The sequence below is a fragment of the Engraulis encrasicolus genome, chromosome 9 (assembly GCF_034702125.1).
Source record: "Engraulis encrasicolus isolate BLACKSEA-1 chromosome 9, IST_EnEncr_1.0, whole genome shotgun sequence".
NCBI lineage: Eukaryota > Metazoa > Chordata > Actinopteri > Clupeiformes > Engraulidae > Engraulis > Engraulis encrasicolus.
In genome coordinates, this window is record NC_085865.1 from 47,692,859 (window position 1) to 47,704,747 (window position 11,889).

The 11,889-nt window shown below is 42.9% G+C and overlaps 1 protein-coding gene across 1 annotated transcript in view; it reads right to left on the reverse strand.

The window, feature by feature from the left end:
- The window catches only part of enosf1 (enolase superfamily member 1), an 11,595-nt gene extending 3,540 nt beyond the window's left edge, over window positions 1-8,055 (reverse strand). The window contains exons 1-9 of the mRNA XM_063206216.1: window positions 7,880-8,055; window positions 7,519-7,621; window positions 6,852-6,967; window positions 6,462-6,548; window positions 6,018-6,044; window positions 2,861-2,933; window positions 922-960; window positions 693-775; window positions 117-239 (exon numbers count right to left, since the gene is read on the reverse strand). Coding sequence (XP_063062286.1) covers window positions 117-239; window positions 693-775; window positions 922-960; window positions 2,861-2,933; window positions 6,018-6,044; window positions 6,462-6,548; window positions 6,852-6,967; window positions 7,519-7,621; window positions 7,880-7,963 — 735 coding nt within the window. The 5' untranslated portion in view covers window positions 7,964-8,055. The remainder of the gene's footprint in view (window positions 1-116; window positions 240-692; window positions 776-921; window positions 961-2,860; window positions 2,934-6,017; window positions 6,045-6,461; window positions 6,549-6,851; window positions 6,968-7,518; window positions 7,622-7,879) is intronic.
- Window positions 8,056-11,889: the final 3,834 nt, after the last annotated feature.

Below are 11,889 nucleotides of genomic sequence, written 5' to 3' on the forward strand. Positions count from 1 at the left end.
CTCAACACACACTCACACACAATGTTATCATTATTGTTGTTGTTATTCATCTTATTTTTTTATTAATAGCAACAATAACAACTATAATAATAATAATAACAATAATAATATTTTACCAGGACGTTCTCAGGTCCGATCATCTGGCGAATCAGGCGGCAGCGTCTGATGTCATCATCAAGATCTGCCCCTACCTTCACCTTAAACGCCCTCCAGCCCTCAGACAGCGCTGAAGAACACAGCTGCACGCACGCACACACGCACACACACACACACACACACACACAAATCTGCATCTAGAACGCATAACTGTGTGCAGGGCTCTAACTTAACTTTTGTTTCATCACCAGTCAAAATGGCCAGTAGAAGTTAATGTAACTGTGGCTGGTGGCGAGTAAGTTGGTCTTTTCTATCAGCCAGACTGACATTTCACCAGCATTTGGCCAGTTGGCTGGTGTTAATTTAGAGCCCTGTGTGTGCGCACGTGTGTGTGTGTGTGTGTGTGTGTGTGTGTGTGTGTGTGTGTGTGTGTGTGTGTGTGTGTGTGTGTGTGTGTACCTGTTTGAGTGTGTCGTCTGGGTAGCCCAGCCAGGCGCAGGAGGTGGTGTATGCAGGGTGTGTGTGTGTGTGTGTGTGTGTGTGTGTGTGTGTGTGTGTGTGTGTGTGTGTGTGTGTGTGTGTGTGTGTGTGTGTACCTGTTTGAGTGTGTCGTCTGGGTAGCCCAGCCAGGCACAGGAGGTGGTGTATGCAGGGTAGCCCTCTCTCATCATCTGATCCACTGGAGAACACACACGTCAAACACTCAGAGGGGTGTGTGAGCTTACAGGGTAAGTGTGTGTACTGTGTTTGTGTGTGTGTGTGTGTGTGTGTGTGTGTTTGTGTGTGTGGGTGTGTGTGCGTGCGCCCGCACGAATGTTAACACACCTCTCTGCTGTTTCCCCTCCTGGCCTTTGCGAAGGATGTCTGAGAAGAAAGAAGAGAATCCAACCTTACAGATGAACCAGTGTGTGTGTTTTATTTGTGTGTGTGAGAGACAGAAAATGAGCCTTTACAGTCCCAGGAAAAAGTTTGTACACCCTTTGAAATTTCTTACATTTCTGTCAAAATTGATCATAAAACATGATCTGATCTTCCCGGAAATCTCAAGAAGGAACAATCAGATTCTGCTTTAATTAATTCCACCCAAACATTTACATCTTATCATATTTTTATTTCTCATAAGGCCATAACATTCACAGGAGAGCAGGGCATAAGTAAGTACACCCTTGCATTAAATAGGTTTTAACCCTCAGTTAGTTGCAATATCATCAACCAGACTTGTCCTGTAGTTGCAGATCAGATTAACAAAACAATCTGTTTGTATCTGGTCTCCCTCTTCTTTAGAAAATTGCCTCTCGTCAGCAAGGTTTGTGGGATGTCTGGAGTGCATAGCTTTCTTGACTTCATGCCATATAATCTCAATTGTTTTTTGTCAGGGCTTTGACTGGGCTATTTCAGAATGTGTATTTCATTATTATGAAGCCATTCTAAAGTCGATTTGCTTCTAAAGTATGGGTTGTTGTCGCATTTCAGGACCCATACTCTTCTGTGCTTCAACTGTGTGACAGACTTCCTCACGTTTTTTCTGTAAAATATCACAATAAACTTGAGTTCATTGTTCCACTGATAATGGCAAACTGTCAAGGGCCTGAGGCAGCAAGGTAGCCGCATATAATGATGCTCCCGCCACCATACTCAGAAGAGGACATGTAACCAAGAATAGCTAAAAAGGGGATTCATTCTGCCAATCTAAAATGAATGGTGTTTCTGTCCAAAAAAATATTGCTGCACCTTTGAGGTTTGCGAAAAAGCATTTATATGCTTCATAGAATTACTGCAAAATATTCTGTAGACCAACGTTGAAACCAAAGTTGAATTGTTCAGGGGAACACACAATGTCATGTTTGGAGGAGGACTGGAGAACCACACCTTCACCAAAACATCATCTCCACCTTTGAGTATGGTGGCGGGAGCATCATTATATTCGGCTACCTTGCTGCCTCAGGCCCTTTTCAGTTTGCTATTATCAGTGGAACAATGAACTCAGAAGTTTATCGAGATATTTTACAGAAAAAAGTGAGGTAGTCTGTCACACAGTTGAAGCACACAAGAGGATGGGTGCCGAAATGTGACAACAACCCATACTTTAGAAGCAAATCGACTTTAGAATGGCTTCATAATAATGAAATACACATTCTGAAATAGCCCAGTCAAAGTCCTGACAAAAAACAATTGAGATTATATGGCATGAAGTCAAGAAAACTATGCACTCCAGACATCCCACAAACCTTGCTGACGAGAGGCAGTTTTCTAAAGAAGAGGGAGACCAGATACATCCAGATTGTTTTGTTAATCTGATCTGCAACTACAGGAAACATCTGGTTGAGGTTATTGCGACTAACTTAGGGTTAAAACCTATTGAATGCAAGGGTGTACTTACTTATGCCTTGCTGTCCTGTGAATGTTTACATCTTATGGCCCATGAAAATATGAAAACTTGTAAATGTTTGGGTTGAATTAGTTAAAGCAGACTCTGGTTGTTCCTTCTTGTGATTTCCGGGAAGATCAGACCATGTTTTATGACCAATTCTGACAGAAAGGTAAGAAATTTCAAAGGGTGTACAAACTTTTTCCTGGGACTGTATATGCATGTGTGCAGGAGACAAGAGATAGAATATTACACTTACTTACAGAACAACAAATGTGTGTGTGTGTGCGCGTGCATGTGAGTGTGACAGAGAGAGCGAGAGAGAGAGAAATAGAGAGAGAGAGAGAGAGAGAGAGAGAGAGAGAGAGAGAGAGAGAGAGTGTGTACATGTCTCACCTAAAGCCTCTTCTTTTGTCAGGGCATCAGTGATGTATCTGAAGTCGATACACGACACAAGCTGCTCAGGCTCCTGCACGCACATACACACACACACACACACACAAACAATAGTTAATGGGGGTTAGGGGGGCGGGGGCTTTCGCCTTTATTATTAGAAGTGAAGAGAGTGACAGGAAATGAATGGGGTAGAAGCAGGGGCGTAGCACCAAATTTGGGGCCCTAGGAACAACTTCTTTCATGGGCCCCCCTACTCACAAAACCCCCTTCCCCCTCAACACCACCCCCCCGCGCGCGCGAGCGCGCGCACGCTTACCACCTGACATTGTCAACCTCCTTGCCTTCCTCAGAAAACTCCTCTATGGTTTCCTCCCCTTCACTTGAATCATCCTCATCTTCAACCATATGATAGCCTATCACAGAACAGACATAGGCCTAATGTCCTTATTTTTTCACATCACCAGTTGTGAAAAGTGGGCTATCATATTCATAGAGATGACTTTTAATCACTTCATCACTATGGTGTGAGGGGGAGGAGAGAGACTGGTAAATCTCTCTTCACAATGCATTTAGCCTAATATTTCGTGCACTAAGGAGACATGAGACATTGATATAGAACTGAACTTTCTTCAATGTGCATCCCTGAACAGAAACAAACGCGCTCGCGCACACATTCATTCACTTGCACTGGCCCGCTGCACGCACCCGCACGTCATTGTCCGTTAGTTGTTTTTTGGGAGAGCAAGGAATAGAGAATCAGCTGTGATTTAGGCTACTGGCAGAAGCTTACTATGGAATGTCGCTTAAAATAGGATAGAACAAAAGTAGGCCTATCGCTGTTTGGATTTGATGTCGTTATTCTCAACCTTTTAAAGTCAGGGCACCCCGAACCTAGTCACATTTAGAAATCATTATTTATTAGGCTACTGCATATAGTTTCAGATTTAAATTGGCCAGTAACTATTTCACAGTAGAGTACCTTAAATGGGTAATGGTCATGAGCACTCAATGCAGATAGGCTACCTGCTCAGGACGGAGGTAGGTAGGCTACTCTACCTATCTTTTGTCGTGCGCTTTGCGCAGATTAGAATGGCGTCAGCAGCATTCAAAACACAGACTGGTGCCCAGTCAAAATCTCGTCATTAATTTACCACACTTCAGCTACAACGGACGTTGTCAGATGGCCAGGGAAAGTAACCAGAGCTTCCATATTGAGAGTGTTGAGACCGCAAAATAAAAGCAGAATGACGGTTCAGGACTGACAGCTCGCACCGCCACCTTGACATTGGCAACTGATGAACGTGACGTCGATTAATATCGTTACGAGGATCTGCAAATTTGATGCACCCGATTGAGAAACTGCTTTTCCTCAACACTAGGATATTAGGCTAGCTAAAATAGGCTCACCTTCTCTCAAGTTCGCACAATTTGTATCTGCTGTGACAGGGGGCATCTTCACGTTTGTGACATTTTCTTGATTCATTTTACAAATTAGCCTACCTTTGCTATCATTTGGATATTTGAACCAACATCGACCGACCCTATGTTGGTCTTGTGACTTGTTATGAATAGCCTATATCAAAGACAAATATGGGTTCAATAGCCTATCACAATTATAGCCAAAAAATGAGATTATTTTTTTTATTTGACTTCGGTCTATCACAGTAGGCCACACGGAATGGGAATGAGATAACCAGTTAGCCTACTTTAGGCTGTAATTTTGACATTTGGGCTCACCTTTCTTGCAAGAAATCAGCAGCAGTTGCTTCATCTGGTTTCCCCTGTCCCTCTTGCCTTTCTATTCTTTTTGTGAAAGCCTGTGGTGTTTTAGACATCTTTCATTGCTAACCGGCTGCTGCGTTTAATGCTTAATAATGAAGTGTGAGTGTTGATTACGCATATTGTGCAATCAAAAGTCCGCGAGAGGGCGGACTAAACCAATGCGTACTGATTATGGGGGTGTTTGATATATATTATAGCCTATTTGCAGGCTAGGATATCCAATTTAACAGATGTATTTCCAGAGAACATTGGAATTACATAAATTACCAACATGTATTGACATTATTGTAAAAATAATGTTTAAAAAGCAAAACAAGAAGAATATTTTCCATAGGGCCCCCCCGGTGGGCCCCCCAGGTGGGCTGGGCCCTAAGAATGAGTCGGGGTTTTCCCCCCCTGTTCCACGCCGCTGGGTAGAAGAGAGATGGGGAAGGATTGGCAAAGGACCCGGGCCGGAATCAAAGTCAAAGTACTTTATTTACCATTTGTGCATAAACTGTAGTCCAAGCACATTGGAACTCTTGTGCAGGCCCTCCGAGTCAATAAATAGAATTAATAGAAAAATAGGAGACAAAATACATTAAAACGTGATAAAAATCAAAGAGATCAAAAGAATAATAAATAAGGTGGATCAAACCCAGGCTGCCAGCGCAGCAGTGCAGAGACCTACTGTTAGAGCCACGGCAGGGCCAGGTCCAACTCAATATATAACCTCACTTCCTCTCCTTTCACTTGCAAGTGGGGATGCAAGCGATTATACTCGTCGACTTTAATCGATCAATGCGTTAATCGATTAAAAAACATTAATTGCAATTAATCGACAATTCAACTGACAAGAGACCCAGGTGAAATGGACATGTGAAGAGTGTGTGTGAAGAGGGGTGTGAATAGTGGGAATATTTAAATCACCTTTGGATTAAAGAATGTATATAGAATTAATTTAAATTTAGTATTTTATCTAAATTTTTTATTCAAATTTTGAGATTTAGGGTTTTTTTTAGAAACTTTGAGATTTCATGGGAAATTAATTGTAAGTCGATCGATAAGGCAATCAACTAATGATTAATGAATTAATCGATAATTTGCATCCCTACTTGCGAGATAATTAAGTCTCCCCGTTGTCAGCCTAAGCGCAACAACTTTTGTTGGACTTTTCCCCATTCAACATCCCGATTGCAAATGAGAAGAAGAAAAAAGACCTTTACATTTTCTGGGTTCGAAGGATCGAAGCCAGGATGGGCATCTTTCCTCCCCGCCCCAACAAATAATTATAGTACAGTTGAAGTCCATGCTGACTGTGCGGTATACATTTAACATACACACATCAACACACACGCACACACACACATACACACACACACACACACAGACTTACCATATCAACAAGCAGTTTCCACACAGGCTGGAAAAGAAGCAGAGATATAATTCTGAAATAATATTCTGAATGAAAACTGAGAGGTAGAATAGGTTACAAGATGCTAGTAGTAATTAAAACTTAACAAATAGTAGTGCTGATGATTTGAAGCTTGGAAGCACCATCACATCATATTATGTGGTTGTTTTCTGAACTGAAGGGTCACATAACTTTGAAAGTGCAGGTCACTATACTGCATTCTTACACTGCAGAAGGTACCACAGTATCATGACTGTGCGTACCGCGATTTCTCAGTTCGATACAATATCATTACAGCTCTAGTGCATGTGTGTATAATGACTGTGTGTGTGTGCAAGTGTGTGTGTGTGTGTGTGTGTGTGTGTGTGTGTGTGTGTGTGTGTGTGTGTGTGTGTGTGTGTGTGTGTGTGTGTGTGTGTGTGTCACCTTTCCTTCCGAGCGAGCCCACAGGTCCCACACGGCGTTGAGAACAGCAGCTGTGGCCAAATGAATCACCCCCTTCTCTGGCCCGACCTGACACACACACACACACACACACACATACAAAACTTTCTTTTTTAAAATATATTTTAGGGCTTTTGTGCCTTTATTTTGTGATAGGACAGTAGAGAGAGAGTGGGAGAGAGAGATGGGGGGAGGTTTGGCAAAGGACCCAGGCCGGAATCGAACCCGGGTCGCCGGTATAGCAGTGCAGTGCCCTACTGCTTGAGCCACGGCAGGGCCTACTGTTTTTAAACTTCATCAACCCATCTCATCTGGTTGTCATCAGTGTGTGTGTGTGTTTGTGTGTATGCGCATGCCCGCATGTGTGTGTACCCATCTCATCTGGCCATCGCTGGTCAGGTGTCTGTAGAAGCTGCTGAAGTTGGTGGTGATCTCCTGCAGGTTACGACCCACCACAAGAGGACGCAACGCCTCCACCGCGCACACCACTACACACACACACACACACACACACACACACGCACACAGGGGATATGGAGGGAGATACTGTATGTATGAAGTAAAAGTAGAAGTATTCTGACCATGGATCTACCTCATTAGGTACAGTGTACAGTGATAAACTATAGCCTATAAGACAATGTTGTGGTTATTACAGCAGCACTACTTCTACTTATCATCAGTAATTCAATTAACAATTTTATTAGCATTTTTATAAAATTAGATATACACATTTAGGCCTATGTCATGTTTATAACTCTAAGTAAATTATTCACTGGTATAGGCTTTTCTTCACTACGCTACTACATTTTTGTCTACAAATTCATTCACGGTGCTCCTCAACCATTGACAGTATATCCTCAACCCACAACAGGGTGGAGAGCATCCACAAACCAGCAGAGGGCGACAAAAGGGCCAATTGTGAAATGCTGCTGTAAGGAAACTAATAAAATCCTGATTTCATCAAAACAATGGCTGCGGTAAATCTGATACGTTTAAGGGGGGTTAAATATTCACTAATGAAGTGAGGACATGGCGGTACCGATCTCGGTTCCTCTGCCCACGGTGAAGGTGAGCCCGAACCCCTTCAGTCCCGAGTCTGTCTCGAGGGTGACGTAGGCAGCCGAGTAGTCAGGATCGGTGTGCTGTCGGGAGTCACATGACAATAAACTTTCAAAACAAATGAAGCGGATCTAACGGCTCACTACTGTGATGTAAGCAGTGCAGAGGCAGAGCAAGCAGAGCTTTTGTTTAATTTTGTAACATGATTGTCTGATGTGCAGTAGGCTACATGCAGACAAAAACTGAACCCAATACTGCTCCTCCTGTTGCGCTTGCAGAGAGCGCGCTTGCGAAGTAGGGCTGCCATGCATGCGACTCTGTCCGACAGTAGCCTACGTTACCATTGCGTCGGATCCGTGCTGCTCGAGGGAGGTCGGGAAGCGAACGTCCCGTGCCGTCAGGCTGCAGATTTTCCCAGGAGACATTTTGGAGAAATAGAGAAGCGGCAGGTGGTGTGAAGTGTAGCGATCCTTCTGACAGACACGACTGTCAGTGACTTTACTCCTGTCGATTCCGATTGGCTTAACCCAAAGAAAGACAATCAGGTCCTGCCAGTCGATTGGCTGAAACTGGCAACTTCCTGAAACCAGAATCTGAGATAAACAGTAGGCTCAGAGTGCTTTCTTTTATTGTGTGTGATAAACTCATGCTGATCAGCAGATCAAGTTTTAATTTAACAGAAGGCCTACCGAATGTAGGGACACAAACAAACACACACAGACACACACAGACAGACACACAGACACAGACACACACACATTAAGCTATAGCCTATTGTATATTTAGAAGAGTCAGTTTCCTATTTGCCATTGTGCAACCGGGCACACTGCTGGACACCTGCCATTTACCTTGTCTAAGGACACATGGGCTTAGAGTGTAGCCTCTGTGTGTGCTTTTCTATTTACCGGTAATGGAAGGTCCATTAAATGGGTTGTTGATTAACTCCTATACGGATCATTTCAAAATTGCAGGTACATTTCGAGTTTAGACAAGAGTGGAAAAAAAAGGTTTCGTTCTGGTTTTTTTTTTTCTCAGAGAGAATACTTGGGCCTAATATTTCACTCTTTCAGTATTTCCCAAGCTTAATCATGTAAGAATTTTAATATTTTAACAGAGAATCAGTGAACTAAGAGTAAAATCTATCAAGGACAAAGTGGGTTGAATATTTATTGTAGGCCGCCTACTCAAATGCAACATGTTTAAAGGGACAGTGTGCAGGAAATGGTCATTGGGCATTGAAACTGGGTTGGCTATTGTCAAAGTTTACTATGTAATAAACACATATTTTCTAGTATGGTCCAAGTACAGTCATTTTTGCAGCTAAAAATGTCTATCTTTGGAAATTCAAAATGGCGGACCATGGAGAAGATCCCCCTAGTGTGGAGTCCCTTCAGAGATGGAAAGAGACTCCCTGAGGAATTCTCTGTGCTGGGTTTAAATACTACAACCCCCCCACACCAAAAGTCCTTTGTCTTGCTAGGGCCAGTGGCACCCCAGGGGGGGTGAGTGGAGCCTTTAGTGGGGGTGAGCTAACACAAACAGGCCCAAACTCCTTGAGATAGCATGAACAGTATATAATCTGAGCCATCCAACAATCTCATATCTTACACCTTCCTACACGGGTAAATGATCAGAGTAACCAGTACATTTGTGTACTTATGTTAGAATCAGCTGACTTTTTAGTGGTTCGATCAAGTTTGTGGTCGGTTCTTGTTGTTTTAAGTCTTTCAATAACACACAGTCTGTTATATAACTCATTGGGAACAATGGAGTAAATGCTAGGTAATATCATGTGCTAGTGTTGTACTTACACCATGAATTCACTTTTACTTTTGACACCTCTGATGGTCTGTATATCACTTTGTTGAATTTGCTGTGATTTGTGTAAGATTATTGTGATTGTTATTGGCTCTGCCTTTCAAAGGTCTGTGTTCATCGGTGGACGTCTCTTCTCAACCACATCAGTGGTATTCACAGATAGGAAGAGGGTGGTTCACAGTACACTTGCCCTCATCCACCAGTAACGGTAGGGACACATAGACACGAATTTGGCCAAGCGAAGCGAACAGGAGTTTAATTAAACCAAGTTTAATATTATGCAAATGAGGAGCGAACTTCACATGGCAGCGGCCAATCAAATCATTTCAAGAACATGACTTTCACTCCATTTGATTCGCCGCAACGACATGATGACGGTTGAGCTGTCAGAATGGAACACTGAATTTCGCCTCTCTTCGCCTCGCTCGTTTCGCGTGCTGTGTCCCTACTACCGAAGAACAGCAGAAGCACAACAAGTGGCTGGACTCACCTGCTTTTCTCAGACTTCAGACAGTAGTGATGGATAAGAACCTATTATAGTCCTGGAACAGCCCTGTAGACCCGTTCGCAATTTTGAGTTGGGGGCGTTTCTCACTGGATTTGAGTTAGTGGGTTCCTAGACATTAAAAATCACGGAGGTGCTCGTCCACCATAGTGCCAGATTTTTCACAATATGGCCGCCAAATATGGCCGCAATTGCCTATGACAAATATCTGTCTTTTTTACTTTTAAACTGTTTATACACATGTCATACATCAATTCTGACCAATTTTTGGAGAGGAATTCAATTCTGACAATTACATGAGGATGATGTGTGATTTTGACCTTAAAAGGTCATTGCCAAGGTCAAATTTGCTATTCTGAAGAACGTTAATAGACTTCCATTTTAAAAATGAGAGACAAATGATCAATTATGGCATGAGGAGTTATTTGCTGATATTACTATGATTATTTGTATCAGTATAGTCCTTAAAAGGTCAAGGTCAATGTCAAGGTCTTTTTCCTATTCTGAAGAACTCAGCCATGTGCTTGCCCATTAGGTCATTGTTAAGAATAAGGAACTGCCACTATAAATGTAAGTCTAACATTTCTAACATTTAATATTTCTTAACACTTTAGGGATCATCATAACATAAACAATTAATGAATAAATGTGATGATAAAGACCTAGGCTTAAATTAAGCCCAAAACACAATACATTTACTAAGGTGGAACATTGTATCATTCTAGTGATTAAGTTATTTGAACTCGAAAAATCATGTTATCATTATGATCATCATATCTTGTGATAATGGTTTCAGGCATTTTAATGGCAGGAGTATGCCAGGTGTGTGCTCCTGCCACCCATGTTGCTTAGGCTCATGCCTTATTTTGGGGTCCTTGGTTCTTGTAAGTATGTTGCAGACTCTATGAACTAGAAATGCCCCTCTCTGAATGTGCCCTCTTATAGCACTACTGATGGGAGGAAGAGCATTGATTCCAGCACCACTGCTGTACATTTCTACTCTGTGATCATGAAATATTACAGCTGTTGTGGTTGATCTGGCCCCAGCCCAGACACGCACCAAGTACTTCTCAGCCAATGTTGCATCTTGCTCGGTCAATATTTTGGCCTCTCCAAGTTAGCCAAGTAATGGACTGGATCAGAAACCATGGCTGCATGTTTAGTCCCAACCTCATGCAACCCCCCTACTCATGCAATGATCTTCTTACAGGATATGTTCTTTGATCACAGTCAGTGACGCTCCAAGATGAGAGACTAATTGATGGAGGGGAAGCATTCTCCTCATCTAACCAGTGCCATACTGCTGGTAAATCTCCTGCATACCAAGTTCTTGGAAATATGGGCTGTAGTGGAGAAGCAATGCAAATGTGTCTGTATCATTTGAGTCTATAACAACTTTTCTGCTCTGCTTCACACGAACAGCACACTCAACATGCACCAGCAACCTGGCCTAAGCCTCATCAACGCAGTTCAAGAGCTCTGGAATATCTTCACCATCAGCTGACTTTGCTGGTAGCACCTCATCATCAACAACAGGGCTGACAATGACAGTATAGACCAGGAGCCCAGGGGGGTCAGCCTAGTTGGGAAGGTTACCAATTTTTATGGGTACTATGATGTCTGGTATGGTCCCCAGATTGAGGAACAGCACGTCTGCCGGGTTCCCTCTGGTGGGTGTGGCCAGGGGGGCTGTACAACTGGCACCCCAAAAATAGGCTAGATCAGTTGGTGAGGTTACCACTTGGAACCTGTTGTAAATTGTTCATCATAGTCCCCTGATAGAGAAATGACCACTGCCAGACATTTTTAGTGGTGGGTTACCCCCGGCAGACGCCCCCGTATGATGACACCCCCAAAAATGGGCTAGATCAGTTGGTGAGGTTACCACTTGGAACCTGTTGTAAATTGTTTGAGATGGTCCCCTGATTGAGGAATGGCCACTGCCAGACGTTTTTGATGGTGGACGGGGCTTACCAGACATCATTAATTGGTGGGTAAAAAAAATGGGCTAGATCAGCTGGTGAGGTT